Genomic DNA, 17,754 nt, shown 5'->3' on the forward strand with positions numbered 1-17,754 from the left:
ATGAGTTGCTACTGGTGACTCACTACACTCTTTAAAAAGATGGTTCTTCAAGGGTTCTTTAGTAACAGAAAATGGTTCAAACGCCCAAAGAACCCACTGAAAGATTAAAGCGTTGTTTGCATTGTGAAATGGTTCTTCAGATTTATGGAGAATGTGTTGAATATGGTTCTATACAGAACCTTTTTGAAAATGTTTATATAGCGCCCAAAATGGGTTCCTGTATTATCACAAGCTTGACATCGTAACAACAGAAGAACCCTTTTGGGTGCTGTACAGAACTTATAAAAAGGTGCTATATAGAACCATCTACAGCACATTCTCCATCAGTCTGAAGAGCACCATGCGAAGAACCCTTTAATTATATAAAAGAACCATCTTTTTTTAAGAGTGTAGAGTTTAGCTTCATAAACAAAGCTGTTTCCTGTCAAATGCCTTTATAAAATGGGTAAAAGTCCCAGCAGTTTGAACGGCTTTTCAGTTTTCTAATATTTTCATTATTAAATTTGCCTAATTTTACTGATTATTCACTGCAGCTCTAGAAAACAGAGTCCATTTACATGCACTCAATAATCCCATCATAATCAGATTTCTGTAATTATCTGATTATTCAAATGGTCATGTAAACAGCACACTACGATCTAGAAATCTGATTAAAAAATCCGATAAAGAGAGCTGGATTTTAGCTCAGTAATCAGATTTCTCAGTGCATGTAAACTCTTACTCTGATTTCTTTCGGTTTTCTCAGTCTGTGCATGTGTGAAAACAGACCGGAGATAAGTGAGCTACGCTGAAACCAAGTACATTCTTGACGAAATTAAGGATTCAAATATTTTTCATCTTCTAGATGATGCATGTTTTCAGGTAAAGTGGTGCGATGTTTTTTTTTAAAAAGCTGCAGCATGAAGTTTGATTTTACATTTACGTCACGTCTTCTTCTGTGAGTTTATTGGCTCGTTGCAAAGCAGAAATCTGATTACTGTCTGACTCATGTAGACCTGGAGTTTCCCCATTATCTGATTACTCAGGTACATGTTAATGTGTTGATTGTTTACTGACAAAATCTGATTTTCTGCAGTTATCGGATTATTAAGTGCATGTAAACACACTCAGTGTTTGCCAGTTCTATTACGTCAGCTAACAGACGCTCTTGTTGGCTGAGTGATGGGGGAGAGAAAAACCTTTTTCACCAAACTGTCACTATGAAGCACTTTCTTGTGAAGAACAGAGGACGATAACTCACCAATGGCCTGACCTTTGGCCTTCAGAACAGCAGCATTGATCAGGGTGCCCTCCTCTCCAGACTGGAAGCCTTTCCCTGACAAATAGCCAGGCAGACGGAGCTTACTGCCTTGGATGGGTGTACTCTGTCAAAAGCAGAAGAATTATTAGAGACAAACCAGAACTGATCACAAGGAAGGATGTTAACCCTCTATTGCCTGAATTATTACTTAAACATGATAAAAATGTTTTAATGTGTTTTTGTTTTTTAAAATTGCTTAAATAAAGGCGATTTTTTATTTATTTATTTTTTTTTAAGTGGGGTATTTGGTAAATTGTTGCCATATGGCAACAATGCACAATTGTACCATAGCACCATAAAATCTAAAAAAAAATGTTTCTTTAAAAACATCATTTTATTGAAAACAAGACCAAACAAATCCAACTTATACTTAGTGAAATGTACGACCCAATATTTACAAATATTGTAAATTAATACAATTTCAATTGGTATTTGGAATATATGGTAATAACAACATCATTATAAGAATCCCTGCTCATGTGACATCGTAAAGTATTTGTCCTTTCAAAGTAAAAGACCCTTTTTCCATAATTAAATAGGAAAACACAAATTTAACATTATTGCTTTTTAGTAAAATTGAGATGAAGTACTTGTTGCCATATGGCAACACTGTGTAATAGAGGGTTAAAAGGTCTCTCACTGAGGCAGTTAGGTGGATTTAAAGGGTAGCTGTGTGGACTGTAACACACTGCTGATGATGTGAGGTCGATCTGAAAAGATAAATATACCCTGCAGACACCAGTTGGTTAGTCACGTTACAGCTGGAGCGCCAATTCTCAGACCACCTCAGTGTATGTGCTTCAAATGAGACAGATTTAATATTCTAATTACTGGAGCTCTGAACTAAATAGCATGTAATGTGACAGAAATGTGATTATAAAGCAATAACTGAACCATCACATGGCCACAGGGTATTAAAACTGAAGAGCAGAGTTGTGCCTTAAAGGACAGGCATGTCATTAGATGGTATGTGGGAATATTTGGAGATGGAGAAGACCTCAAATCTATTACACAGAAAACACAGTAATTTAGGAGAATAAACTCACGAACATGACAGAATGGACAGGCATGTCAAAGAGGTTACAGAACAAACCGTTTCATTTGCAGTTAGTAGTTTAAAGTAAGACTGAACGACCCGACTGAAAGCAGAACATGTTAATAGCGTGTCCCAAACCAGTTCTCCTTTTTAGACTACAGTAGATGTTAATAGGAAAAGGAATGTTTATAAGCAAAACAGTTGAATTACAGCTTCTGTTCGCTGTTAATCAGAACCCTGCACCGCAAAAATCTATCTTAGCAAGTGAAAACATCTTAAATGTAGTCAATAAATCTAAAATTTCTTATTATTATACTGTTCTAAGAATATTCTAAGATTATTTAACTCATTTGTAGACATTTTTCTCTTGTTTTAGGTCATTCTGTCTTATGAAAGTGTCTTATTTCATTGGGAGACCATTTATACGTGTTTTAAGCTTTATTTTCTAAAATAAAAATTATTTTCCAAAAGAAGGAACATAATCTGACACCTTTCACCATATAAAACTGCTTAAAAGAAGTAAAACTGTCTAAATATAAGTTGAATAATCTTACAACATCCTTTCAATGACCTCATAATGAGAAATATTAGATATATTGACTAGATTTAAGATGTTGTCACCTGCTGAGATATTATTTTTTGCAGTGTGCAACTGGCAACCCTCATGCATTACAGCAAGCCCAAGAGTGAGCCTGGACTGTTCCACGGTGTAGACAGCAGAAACTGACAGTGAGTTAGAGACGGTGGTTAGATCAGCGCTGAGACGTCAGATTGTGTCACTCCTCTTAATTCACTATACCTCGTTGGATGACCCTTGGCTTTCAAAGGAGTCAGAAGACTTTAGAGGAGTAGCTGACTTGCTGTTTGTCAGCCAGGGTTTATCATAATTGCGCGTTAAATGTGGAGTCTGTGAGGAACAATGGGGTGAAACATAAATACAAAAGGGGTTTAAATGGAAGGGGTTCACCATTTCATCTAAATTTTACTGAAGTTTAATTCATATCGTTGCGGTTGAGACGTACTCGTACAGGTATGTGCGCACCACATCTTTTGTTGATTTTCTAAGTGAAAATAAGGGTAACACTACTGTAGGGTACAGTTCATAAGGCTGCATGGCACCCACACAAGGTTGTCATGACAACTGACACAGACCTACATAAATGTTTATGAATGCTCATTCCAACAGGTGTCATCTGTCATAAAATCTACTTTAGCTAACATTGATCAAAATTGGCAAATGTAACCTTTACAGCAAATGATCCTTGTTGGAATAAGTAATTATAAACGTTTATGTAGGTCTATGTCAGTTGTAATGACAAGCTTTTGTAGGTGTCGTGTAGCCTTATGAACCGTACCCTATAGTAAAGTGTTACCAAAATAAGTTAACAAATACTTGTTAGAGAACACTTGTGCTCATTTGCATATATGGAAATGTGCAAACTAATGTGTATATGTGTCTAATGTAATTATGTTTCCACTTTGTATTTATTTGTTTATTTTTATGTACTGCCGGGGGGCTACACTCCTGTGTAAATGTGATGTAACAATAAACGTGATTTGATTTGATTAATGCACAATTGCTGTTTATTTGATGAATTTAACATACTGGCAAAAAAACATAAAATGTGGTCTGTGCCACATTTTCAAGTTATGCCACATTTTATGTTTTATGTTTTATGTTTTTTTTTAATACACTGAACTCAACAAAATAAATAGAAATTGTGCATTAAACGTTTGCAAAAATTGCCATATTTAAGTGTGCTCCCTGTAGAGGATGTGTAAACTTATTTACACTTAGAAAATCAGCAAAATGTAATCTGACCGAGGGGTGCTCAAACTTAAGTATACAAGGTTTTAACAGTGACATTATATCAATAATCAATATAAAAAATACGGAATAATCTGCCAACAATTTCAGTCTGTTAGACATGACGTGCAAATTTGAGCACGTCTGTAAAATTTTGCAAAAAATGTGGTGAACCCATCCTTTGCAGAAAGGACAAAAATGGACAACATGGAAACTCAACAAGTGATATGATATGAAAACAACTAACACTGGGCTACTAAATGGCTTTGCATGGGTAAACATAAACATACCAAAACAACCGTAAGAGCTTCTTCTACTTTCAGCTTGACTAGATCACAAGTGTCAAAGGTCCTCCTACCTTGGATGCACCAGGAGCAGCTGGGTTAGGCTGTGCAGGACAGCTGTGGCTGGAGTTTGACCTGTTCGGTGAGGCACCCCTCGACGACGGCCGTGACCTTCGGCCTCGGTAGCGAAAGCTGGCCATCACCTGAGTGGTGCCTTCTGGAAGGATGAACTTCTCCCGCAGCTCCACGTTGGTCCTGCCTTTAGCTGAGGAGAGTGCACATACAGTGATGAGTCGAGTGCTAACAGGAGTGCACAGACAGGGGTGGGGGGTAGTGGGGGGTTGTGACTGTATGGTGAAGGTGATTTGAGAGAATGAGGCCTGTTTTATAAACAGGTCACATGAAACCTACTGAAACCTGGAGTGGATTCTGTGAAATGAGTGCGACATGATACTTGTTGGTCAGTGATTCTGTATGAAATGAGCAGGTGGCATGCAGTTTCACATCACTGAGGCATAATGGCCACATTTTGCAAAACTCCTCAAAGAAAACACCGATTTCTCATAGCTGTATATTATAAAGCTGTGTTTATTGCAGAAATCTGGACTTTCTAAGTAGCCTGAGTGCCTCTGCTACACTAATGCTAATCCCTCTAGCTCTTCTATGGGATCTTCAAGCTCTGTTTATAACAAACTCTGCTTAAACATGGAGATTTGAAGCATTTGAAGCTTATACAAAACATACAAGTGGCATATTTACTTTGTATGTTGCTGTTTTACAATGAATCCTTTGGTAAAGCTGATCTCTGAATATTACTGGAGTAGTCTGTTAGCGTGTGAGCTGTCTGCTGAGCTGTTCAGCCTAGACCTACTTAAACCTTTATACATAACTTCATACACACTTTTACTTCATATACACACAATTAGTTACATCTAATACATAATTACACTGATCAGGCATAACATTATGACCACCTCCTTGTTTCTACGCTCACTGTCCATTTTATCAGCTCCACTTACTATATAGGTGCACTTTGTAGTTCTACAGTTACAGACTGTAGTCCATCTGTTTCTCTGATACTTTGTTAGCCCCCTTTTACCCTGTTCTTCAGTGGTCAGGACCCCCATGGACCCTCACAGAGCAGGTACTATTTGGGTGGTGGATCATTCTCAGCACTGCAGTAACACTGACGGGGTGGTGTGTTAGTGTGTGTTGCGCTGGTACGAGTGGATCAGACACAGCAGTGCTGCTAGAGTTTTTAAACACCTCAGTGTCACTGCTGGACTGAGAATAGTCCACCAACCAAAAATATCCAGCCAACAGCGTCCTGTGGGCACTGATGAAGGACCAGAGGATGACCAACACAAACTGTGCAGCAGCAGATGAGCTATCATCTCTGACTACAAAGTGCACCTATATAGTAAGTGGAGCTGATAAAATGGACAATGAGCGCAGAAACAAGGAGGTGGTCAGAATATTATGCCTGATCAGTGTCTACTTCATCTACATGCAATTTGCGACTACAAACATCCATGCATACATGAGATCCTGCTGGTGTGGGTTACCTCCCTTTCAATAAAGCGCACAAAAGTGACTGAGTGGTAATAGCTAATGACCTGCGGTTTATCATTCAAATGACTAATAACTAAGCTGGTTTATCAGAATGTAAATTCTAATCAATTAATTTTTTAACTGTCTAATCAAGACGGCCCTAAATTATATATGATAATAAAGCACTCCTGTACAGCAGTGGCCACCAACCCTGGTTCTGGAGATCTAGTTCTAACCACAGTCTGCCGTACCTGCCTCCCACTAATTAACCTGTTCAAACGTTCCTGATTGGCTGGATCAGGTGCAATAGGATTAAGTAAGGGGGGCTGCAGCATGTTATATGCAGGCTGGAACTAAACTTTACAGGAAAGTAAACCTCCGAGAGGGTTGGTGACCACTGTGATACAGGTTATTGAACAACATCTGCAAACACTTGTGACATACGGTTGTATGCAAAAGTCAGGGCACCCCTTGTGAAATTAATTAGATTAAAAAATGTAAAAATGACATGCAGTTTTGTACAGCTCGTCATTTGTATTACAGACTCTGAGACGTAAAATATTTTTTTTTTGTTCAAAACAAGTGCCTGAAACACCTATTTACAGTATGCAAAAGTTTGAGCACCCCTGGTTTTACTGGTTTCCTGTGACAAGAAGTTATCTACAGAACACATACTTAAGTATGACATTTTTCTGCAGATTATGATGCACAGTTTCTATTTATTTTTGCTGAGTTTAGTTAGCAAAATGACAAAAATATGTGTAAAATTTGATAACTTTTGCACAAACCACATTTTTTTATGTTTTTATCCCAATATTTGTAATTCAGCAAATAATCAGTAATTGTGCTTTAAAATTTTCACTTAGAAAATCAACACATGCAATTGGACCAGTGGTGCTAGTTATTATAGAGGTTATTAGGCATTCTGAATTAAACACTACAGAGTTCCAACTGTAATTAATCAAGACGGCCAAACCAAACTTTCCTAAAGATCTAACTAAAGTGAAAATGATTGTCAAATATGCTGCAATGCAAAGAGCTGAAAACAGAGACAGCAGAGCCTGAGCGGAAAAGCAGTTGAAACCGTGATGCAACAAACAGCTGCATGCAAGAGAAATCTCAGGGAGTAGCGTGAGGTTAATGTTAATGAGAATACCATCACTGCAGCGGGAGCGCACACACACACACACACACACACACACACACACACACACACAAACGCGCAGACACGCTCACGCAGGGATGCACACATACCACTGGGATGGAGCAAGGAGAGAAAGTGTGAGAGTTGCCAACCTATAGGAGACTGAGTAATTGACGAGTTTGATTCCGAGCGCAACATTTTACTCCCGTGGTGATGAACTAGAAGAAATGATAGTCGGGTTCATAACACGAAGAGAACAGCAGGTACATTCAGCAGGAGAACAGTGGAAGGAGAGACAGTAGAATACAGAGAGAAAAGCTTAGTAGGAACATGGCAGCAAGCTTCCAGAACATCGTACACAGCCAATCAGAAGGCAGAAGGCTCAGCCGTAATACAGTAGGGCAGGGCGGGGCACAACACGTTTTAGTTTTCGCTTAATAGTTTAAAAAGTATTTTAAGGTTGATCATTTATTTATACAAGAAACCTACACATCTCTGCTACACATGAACATGTAAACCTTGTTTCTGGCACCTGTTGTTGCGCAGGTGGGTCTGTTTGAACAGAGTAACCGTCGCTAAAACGTCTGGAAAAATGACGCAAACGCAATTAATTCAATACACTTCTGTGTAGTTTGAGATAAAATAAACCTGTAAAAATACACTCATCAAAATAAATGATTAGTGAAAAGAGGCTGTCAAATGTGGCAAAGTAGAATAGCCAATATCAGCAAGATAAAATTGAAATTTCCATATTTATACTACGTTTGATGAATCTGTGGGGGGTATGGAGTTTAACTGTAACTGTGTGTCTGCACTGCAAAAAAATGACATCTTGTCAAGTGAAACGATCTTAAATGTAGTCGATATATCTAATATTTCCTATTTTTAAAATTGGTTTGCACTTATTATGAGATTATCTAGCTTATTGCCATTGTCGTAAACTTATTTTAAGATTATTTACTTTATTTCTAGACATTTTTTACTTGTTTTAGCTAATTGTATCAAGTCAAATGAACTCACTATACTGACAGGTAATTTTGCTGGTTTCAAGCACATTTCTTACAACAAGCTTAATAAAATTTGCTTAATAAAATTACTTAAAACAAGTTTCTAGAAATAAAGTAAATAATCTTAAAATAAGCTTACATCAATCTCATCATGAAATATTTCAGATTTATTGACTATATTTAAGATGGGAAAATCTGCCTTTAGTTACAGAGCACCAGCGAGCTGGACCTCACAACAGGAAACACTAAAGCTCAGCTCGCTGGGTCACTCAGTCACTTAAACTTTTACTCTCTAACCACCTCCACTTGATTTTCACTACATTATCACTTTCATTTTCATTATTTTTATTTTTTATTTGTATTTTTTCCCATTTATTTATTTGTTTATTTATTATTATTCATATTCTTATTGTTGTTTTAATTACTATTATTTTATTATTATTTGTTATTTCAATTAATTTTAGTTTCCTTTTTTGATCTCATCCCCCTTTTGTTTTATCTTCCTTTGATTTTATTAACTTTTACATTTTAGTTACGCTTTATTTATTTATTAATTCTTTTTTTTTCTATTTTTATGTATTTTATTATTAATATTACATTTTTTATACTTACCTGATTTGAGTTGTTTTTATTATTAAATTTACTTTTATTATTTGATACTTTCTTACACATTATCAGTCCCTTTTTCCTGTATCAGCTCAGCTACATTGTAAATGAAGGTCACCCTCAATGTTCTCTGAGTTTAAATAAAGATTGATTGGTTGATTGATTGATAATTTTACTTGACAAGACACCAGTTTTTGCCGTGTGGCTAGTTCTCAGTGTGAGATATTTACATACCTCTAAATGGTGCTATGTGACGGCCACTAAGAGGGAGATTAAAATAATATTCGAGTGAATTCTGTGATTTGTACACAAAACTCAGAAATCAAACACAATTATGAGGAAAAGTCACTTTTAAAAGTCTTCAGGTGAGCCTGGAGAAACATCTGTCAAAATTCACAGATGTTGTTGCTGAGGGATACAAAAAGATGACCAAAATCTGAGACATCCATACCACTTTTTACCCCATGTGAGTTTGTGCCCCGCTCTCCTCGACATTTGAAAATCCTTTAGATGAATCTAAACACTAACACCTTATTTTATTTCTTAATATTCACTGTTTTTTCAACAAAATAATTAAGTGGTTCAAAATAAAAAACAAATATTATGCTTAGATTAAGAATATCAAAGTAAATTAAAGCTAAAAAAAACACAAATGCATAAAAAATACTAATTTAATACCACACACTGCAAAAAATAATATCTTAGCAGGTGAAAACATCTTAAATCTTGTGAATATATCTACTATTTCTCCTTATGAGACCATTGGATATTATTCATTATAGTTGGATATTATTCAACTTATATTTTGGCCTTTTTGTACTTCTTTGAAGTCGTTTTATCTGGTGAAAGTGTTTTATTCCATTGGCGGATTATTTTACTTATTTTAGGCAATAAAGCTTTAAACAAATAAAATGACCTGCCAATGAAATAAGACACTTTATAAGACAAAATGACCTAAAACAAGTGAAAAATGTCTACAAATGAGTTAAATAATCTTATAATACTCTCAGAACAGCCTCATAATGAGAAATATTAGACACACTGAGTATATTTAAGATGTTTTCACTTGCTAAGATAACATTATTTGCAGTGCACTTTAATAAAATGACATTTTGTCAATTGTTTTCCTTTCACTGTCAATTTGAAAGTGTGGCTTTAAGCAAACAAAATGATTACCTCTACACGGGTCATTCTTGACCAAGAACTCGTCCAGGGCCATCCAGCCTCCTCCCACTCGCACCATGACGGTACTGCGCAAGATTCGCACCAGCCTGAGCTGCTGGGAGTCTCCGAACTGGTCAAGGAGCAAAGAAGAGTGAGTCAGCGCTGAGTCACTGAAGCACAGCCACACTGAGAAAGCCCCACAGCAGAGTAACAGCGCAAACCAGACGCTGCAGTGACCTTTACTGACCACATCTAGAGCTTATAAAACAGTTTTTGGCATATACTAAGTATGAGGTGTGCTGACTCAGTGACCGTATGAATCAGATCATGTGGTCACTTTTGCTTCCATAAGCGCTTACTCGGCTCTACCTAAACGCCCTGTTTGCGCATGTTGCCCAGCTGAGTGGTCACTTGACAATTTTTTTTGATCAAGACACAACATCAGTTTCATTCCAGAGGACGTACAAATGAATGGTCAATCCAACTGGTGTAACCCATATTTTACGTGTATTATTTGGGATCAGTGATGCACTTTAGAGCAGTCCGATTTATAGTGTGCATGTGCGTAAATCAGAGCGTGGCAATCAGACCGGGAGGTGGGTGTGGTGGACAGTTTGGGTCCAGATTGGTTCAACACTATGCTGACACCACCAGAGGGTGCTGCAGCCCATGTTGGCAGAAGCATAACAGCAAATACAGACAGCAAAAACCTATTTTTGGCTTCGGAATAACAGTCTTAGTAGAGCTCTGATGCAGTCGTCCACAAGCTGAATGTCAAGGGGTAGACAGAAAAATATGGACTGGCCACTTGGAACTGGAATCTTGTGGCCAAAATGAAGGATTTGTATCAAAAAACACTCAAAGTGTTGCTTTGAAAAGGGAAGTATGTATTAAAATCTTTACATTAATAATAACACTGCCACTGTAGTGACTGTGGTGGTCCCCTCTACTGAGCTGGTCACTCCAGTCCAGGTTATTTCATTAGATACTGTTTATTTTATGGTTGCGCTTTCTTGTACAATCCCTTAAGTTCTAGCTATTAACCTGGTAAGAGTGTAGAACAAACTATGAAGTACTAGGTAATTATTTTATGTGACACAATGATAATTTGCATAACACTCTAACTCAGCGGTGGTGACCTGCGGTCCTGGATGGCCAGTGTCCAGCACAGTTTGGTGATTTTACTTGAATCAAGTGTGGTTGAGTAGGAAATCCATAAAACTGTGCAGGACTCGGGCTCTCTCCGCCCCTACACTTTTAAAAATGATGGTTCTTCAAGGGTTCTTTAGTAAGGAAAATGGTTCAATATAAAAACCATGAACACTCAAAGAACCATTTGCATGATTAAAGGGTTCTTTGCATTGTGAAATGGTTCTTCAGACTGATGGAGAATGTTTTATGTATGGTTCTATATAGAACATTTTTGAACAGGGTTCTATAAAGCACCAAAAATGGTTCTGCTATTCCTACAATGTCAAGCTTGTCACAGTAGAAAAAGACTTTGTGGTGCTACATAGAACCATATACAGCACATTCTTCATCAGTCTGAAGAATCATGCAAAGGGTTCTTCGAGTGTCTATGGTTCTATGTAGAACCATTTTCTTTACCTTTGAAGAACCATATTTTAAGTGTGTAGTCTAAATAAATTACACTAAAATGCCCAACAGGTTCTAGATATTAAGTGGGTAAGTATGTGGTAGAAACTTATTACCATTTATTTCAGAAAACTTTTGAAATTGATTCTGTGCCGTCATTTTAAACCATATAACTACTGCTTGACCTTACATAGAACTTTACCGCATGTTTGTCCTGAAAACCTTGTTACTACAAATAATTATGATGTATTTTATGTCCTTGATCAGTGTAATAGCTAGAACATGGAACAGCATCTCATCTATGACATCAGGTTGACCAGCTCGGCAGGAGGGATCACCATAGTCACAACCATGCCATGTTATCCATTGTGGTGGTTACAGTTTTAAAGGGAAATTCCAACAATTTTTTTTAAATTTCTGCCTAGTTTAATGGTTAAGATGTAAACAGAGTCATTCAGAGTGGTTTGGTGTGAAACGCTCCGTTCCAGAGAAAATATACCGAGTCAGAATTGTTCACAGTGGTGGTGATAGGAACCAAATGTCCACCTCTAAAAGCTTAGCGACGTTGACTCATTGAGAAGATTTGTTGGCTTAAAATGTATCTTTTTTATAATCAATTCATGGTTGAGAGTTGAATGCAAGGTAAAATAGTCCCTGAAGAAAACATTATTTGCAGATTTTCCACTATTTTCCATCATCAACATTCCACAGAAACTCAGAAGACTCCTGTAGGTTCACTGGTGGTTTTGGATAGTAAATAAAATGGCTATATTTGTGTTGTAGTCATGGCGACCCCTGGGTCCTATCACCACCACTGTAAAGAAATCTGAGTCTCTACCGTGAACCATTTTGTACCAAACCACTCTGAATGACTCTACATCTTGTTTACATCTCAGTGCTTGAATTTTGCAGATTTTTGTTAAATCTGTGTGATTCCCCTTTATTGAAATGTGCCAATATCTGATTTGTTTGATCAGTTCTGTGCAGACAAAATGTGGTGGACAAAATGTGAAACCTTGCGGCCAGACGCACTAAGAAACAGGCTGTCTACCCCTGTGAACCTTACTCGACAAACCAGCGAGGCTTTCGGTCAAAATGAAGTTTGCCAGTTGGATGTGGCCATGGTGTAGCTGATTTCACAACACAGACACACAAAAGTTATGGCCTCATGCTTTCTGTTTAAAAAAGAAATCAAATTAAGCGTAAAAACCAACACAAATCTTTCCACCAACCAACGATACATACAAAGGTTGCAGTCTCTAGAGCTACGAAACCACCATACTCATAGAGAGGATGTGTGTGTGTTGACACTGATGCAGAACCAATATGGCTAGACTCCAAATGACACATTAGGAACAATATGGAAAGATGGCTGGACTCCACTCTCTTAACACTGAACACGATCAACACAGTGATGACCCTCTGGCTGAGCCTCTCTCTGGCCTCCGCTCTGTCTATGTGATAACCAGAATGATTCAATGCCACTGGTGAATTTGGTGATTGGAGTGTGTCAGGGGAGAAGATGATTTGAGGATTGAAGCAAGAAATAGTAGAAAAGAAGTCACAACAAACGGCTTAAAGATGACCATTTACCAGGATACAGCTTTCCAAAACAGCAACGTGAAGTTGGGGGCTTAGATTTTGATTGTCCCTGTTTGTTATACTCTCATCGGCGATTAAGGGGTCATGTAAGCAGTGAACGAGACCAAACTGTCGAAAGAATTGTTTCAGTTGACGTGGAACAGCAAAAGAACGCAACAGACTGGTGCACATGACAACATAAAAAAGCTTGACAACAAGCAAAGGAAAAAGAAATGAGTTTTGCATGAACCCCCCCCACCACCCCCAATAAAACCCCACCAGCAATGTGATATCATGTATTTTCCCCCCAATTCATGACCTTGAGAAAGCATGTAGCCCATGATTTCATGTGATTTATGCTGTATTTACACAAAGAAACCAGCATTTTAAAACTTTATCCTTAACACAGGCCTGAGACTGAAAGGCAGGGAAAAAGGGAGAGAAATACAACTCAAGCAACAGCTATTATATCAGCCCGGGTTAAAGTCCTTTTCGAGCTGGGAGTTAAATCATTCCAAGGCAAGCACACACTTTGTGTTACGCTTCAAAGCTCCCAGAACACAAACACTGAAGGAGGAGGAAAAGGGCTGTTAGCAATGCACTGCAACTCAAAAGCAGATATGCAAGGCATGACCATATAAATTCATGAGTTGTCCAAACTTCCTAAAAAGGTCTAACATTCCTTCTCTTCCTACACAACTTGGGTGCCACTGAGGTGTAGAATGACCACTTTCTTCTGACCTGTGCTTAAAATAGCTTCTACCATTAATGTGATACTGATAATCAGCCTAAAAAAAAAAAAACAGAGTGATGCTCTCCATGCGAGAACCGTGATGAATATCTTTATTTATTTACTCCCTGGAGTGGTCAGCACCATTTTTGGCGTTGTTCTTCTGACTTAAACAGCTGAACTTTTAAACACAGAGGAGGAACCTTTAGGAAGCTTTCAGTAGGCATTCCCTCCTCTCTTTATCTCTCGCTCTCCTTCCTTCCCTCCACTTGCTTTCTCATGCTAGACGGACCAAATGAAATATCACAGATATGCGTGCCTGTGGAGTTCGCCACAGTCGGAGAAAAACAGGCTCGTCTCGAGCGAGAGCATTATTAAGATTAAGTATGCTTATCCGCTTCTGAGTTCAAGACCGACTTAACTTGAGATCTGGAAGAGTAGAAACATTGAAAGGAAACTGGTGAACCCCCCGAAAAAGACAACCACCACAGCACAACGTTAGGAAAGCACTGTGTGTATATACCTGATTTCCAAGGTAGAACTGAACAGCGGAAAAAAGAGAATGAGAACACAAACATTAGGAAACATTGTCTGTACAGTTTGCCTCAGGCTGGATTTACATGGTGACACTTCCATGCAACTAGTTACATATTGTGAGTCGCAACATATATTCTGTGCAACTTGACGTTTGCAGGAAGCAATTCAAAAACAAAGTTGCGTGCAACAGATTTGATTACTCCGCTAGTTAGCCCAATTAGCTCTATTTTTTTGATTGTTCTCAGTGATATAAAGTCTCTGCGACATGCTATCCGCAATTTCATATTTGCAGCATTTTTATCCTCTTTGTAAAATTAGGGGTGGACAAGGGAGGAGAAAACGAATAAACCACATAACGTCGCTGTCCAAAGAAAAACAAGTGTCTCCGAATGGTAACTTTACAGTAGATGCTAAAAACGGTCTTAACTTTTAATGTAAGTCAATGTAAAATAGGTTTTATTCCAAGTGATTTTGGAGCATTTCTATTGGTTCGATTATCATGAAATTTTCACACAGTGTAAAGGGCAGCTGCCGTGTTCAAATGATGTAGAAAAATAAAAATCGACAAAAATGGAGATACATGTTTTTCTTTGGACAGCGATGATAAATGACATTAACAGCAGGCTAAGAAGAATAAATGATGGTGCAAGGAGCCATTTAAACATCTGTTAGTGTTAGCTGGCAATTTAAACCAGCTGTTTATAAAAACGTTAGCTTCAGAAAAATGTAGATTTGTTTGATGTTCTGGCTCAGGAAACTTAAACAAATTTAAAACTATCAACCTTGCACATGGTCAGTCAGGAGGATCTTGTTTTCTGTCCAATAAACTGTCTTCTGTTTTCATATCTTGTCCTTTGATACAGTGAAATCAATCGTTTAATACGGCATTGTCCAACATGATCACGTGATCTGTCTTGATTGTTTCATGAAACTTGTTTCATGAAGTTGAGACGCTTGCAATGATCCCGGCTGAGTTTCAAATGAGTTGCAGGATGCTTTACTTTGTGCAACTTAAGTGAAATTTAGTTTCATCCAAGTTTCAAGCAATTGCATGCAATTTTCACCGTGTAAATCCAACTTTAAATCCATAAACATTTTCCTTACATTTTTGTTCAGAGCATTTATCAACATACTAGGATACAAGTAATATTTTCTCTACTAACTATAAAAAATGATTTTGCATCCTTAATTAAGGCCTTATATGAACTAATTTTTTCCATTCAAGAATTCTGTCAAATTAAGGAAGAAAATACTTCTCAGATGAAATGACCATCTTCTATGAGGTCAGTTTATTCAGTACATTGGGCAGTAATGAAATGACATACAGTAATTTTCAGTATAATAGGCTAAATGGGTTCTGACAGTGCGCTTACCCTCTTGCTAAAAGAATGAAAAATCTAACGCCACATTAAAATGGTATGAAGTCATTATTTCTGGCAACAGCAGTGCGGGGGCAAAGAAGTCTTTCTTGGGAAGTAGTTCGACAGAGGCCAATGGAGCACTGCCAATTTTCCACACTTCTCCACTGCCATCGGCCCTTGAGAAGTTCTTTTCAACACAAGACTAGATATGAGCTGCAGGCCTTCATATTTGCTTTGGCCTCAAGCTTGTATCCTGCATCAGTCTTCACTTATGAGTTCATTATGCTTGGATTCGCAGAGAAAAAGTACTATGGCCAGTTTCTTACCCGGTATTTGTTGGCACCAATTTGCTCCACTTGGAACCGTTTAGGACACTTGCACTTTGCTACCTGGCGAGTCACCTGGGGAATTCAAGTCAATATGTCAGTGTTGAAAACCTCAGAAACATAATGGTCAACAACACAGTGAACCACTTTATTCCAAGCAGTCGGGAACTAAACCAAAGCACACCTCATCTTCAATCTTGTCAGCGTCGGTGAGCGGTTTGTAGGCGTCTTTGTTGGGGTGCAGCGCAGCCACAAACTCGTAGTAGTCGATGTAGCCGTCACCATCACGATCGAAAATGTCTGCTACAGCGCTCATCTCCAGTCGACTGGTGGGGAACTCTACAGAGAGCAGAGAAAAACAGGGCTCAATCACAGTGTTTACAGACAAAGATGAAAGGAGTAGCTTAAACAAAAATGTAACGAATGATGCATGAAAGCAAGTAAGTTATTGATAAAAAAGAAAGTGATCTGCTAGGATAATGATATCTTGAACACCATGGTAAAGGGAGTATAATTTGTTGGAGCTAGTTATGGCACAGTGCCACTTTTTCTTTTTCAATACACTGTTAGAAATAAAGGTTCTGTTCAGGTACATTTCTTTGTTCATCAAGGTACAAACAGTGTAAATGTTCCCTCAAAGGTACAACAGTGGTTTTAAGGTCTGATTGTGAACCTTAAATAAGTTTTTCCAGGTGAAAAGTTCGTATTTGTACCTTTTCATAACCGAATGTTTTAAACAGAACAGTAAAATAAAAGCCTGGAGACGAGACGGGGTGTGTGGAGTCAGTACAGCTTAGAACATATCATTTCAGTGGATTATGGTTCAGTTATGTTCCCTGAATAAAGGTACTGAGATGAACCCTTGAGGGTTCCACCCCAGTGACAAAAGAGGTACTGCCCCAGTGACAGTTTAGTACCTTAATTTCTAAGAGTGCACTGTACTGAAACCTTGAGTATTGTCTGATACTGATACCGATTCCGATCCAATGTTCTTTATTCAAATACTACTCAGCTTTTTAAGTGAGATCTTTTTAATTGAAGCACTTCACTTAAGATGAACATGTAAACGTTGCTTATGAAGCTGAAACTACTCAGTCACTGTACTGCTGCCCCACATACCAAATACAAAGTGATTACACAGCATAAGCAGTTCCCAGGGATTGTTAGTGGTTGCTGTGGTATTGAAGTTAGTTGCTAGGGTGTTGTTAGGATGTTGTTATGGTGTTCCAGTTGGTTGACTGGGTGCTGCTAGGTGGTTGCTATGGTATTCCAGATGGTTGCTAGGGTGTTGTTAGGATGTTGTTATGGTGTTCCAGTTGGTTGACTGGGTGCTGCTAGGTGGTTGCTATGGTATTCCAGATGGTTGCTAGGGCACTGCTAGGATGTTGTTATGGTGTTCCAGTTGGTTGACTGGGTGCTGCTAGGTGGTTGCTATGGTATTCTATGTGGTTGTTAGGGTGTTGTTAGGATGTTGTTATGGTGTTCCAGTTGGTTGACTGGGTGCTGCTAGGTGGTTGCTATGGTATTCCTGTTGGTTGCTAGGGCATTGCTAAGCGGTTTCTGTAGTGATCAAGGCGGTTGCTATGGTGCTACTAGGTGGTTGCTATGGTATATTAGGTGGTTGCTAAGATATGCTAGGTGACTGCTATGGTATTCCAGGTAGTTGCTAGAGTGTTGCTAGGATGTTGTTATGGTGTTCCAAGTGGTTGACTGGGTGCTGCTAG

At 38.2% G+C, this 17,754-nt stretch overlaps 1 protein-coding gene across 1 annotated transcript in view; it reads right to left on the reverse strand.

Moving 5' to 3' along the window:
• The window catches only part of dst (dystonin), a 277,698-nt gene that overhangs the window by 1,751 nt on the left and 258,193 nt on the right, over positions 1-17,754 (reverse strand). Inside the window, 7 exon segments of the mRNA XM_036573677.1 lie at positions 1,241-1,364; positions 3,136-3,243; positions 4,502-4,692; positions 9,912-10,029; positions 14,330-14,347; positions 16,031-16,105; positions 16,215-16,369. Of these exon segments, the coding sequence (XP_036429570.1) occupies positions 1,241-1,364; positions 3,136-3,243; positions 4,502-4,692; positions 9,912-10,029; positions 14,330-14,347; positions 16,031-16,105; positions 16,215-16,369 (789 nt within the window).

This window comes from Colossoma macropomum, unplaced genomic scaffold (assembly GCF_904425465.1).
Source record: "Colossoma macropomum unplaced genomic scaffold, Colossoma_macropomum, whole genome shotgun sequence".
Lineage (NCBI taxonomy): Eukaryota > Metazoa > Chordata > Actinopteri > Characiformes > Serrasalmidae > Colossoma > Colossoma macropomum.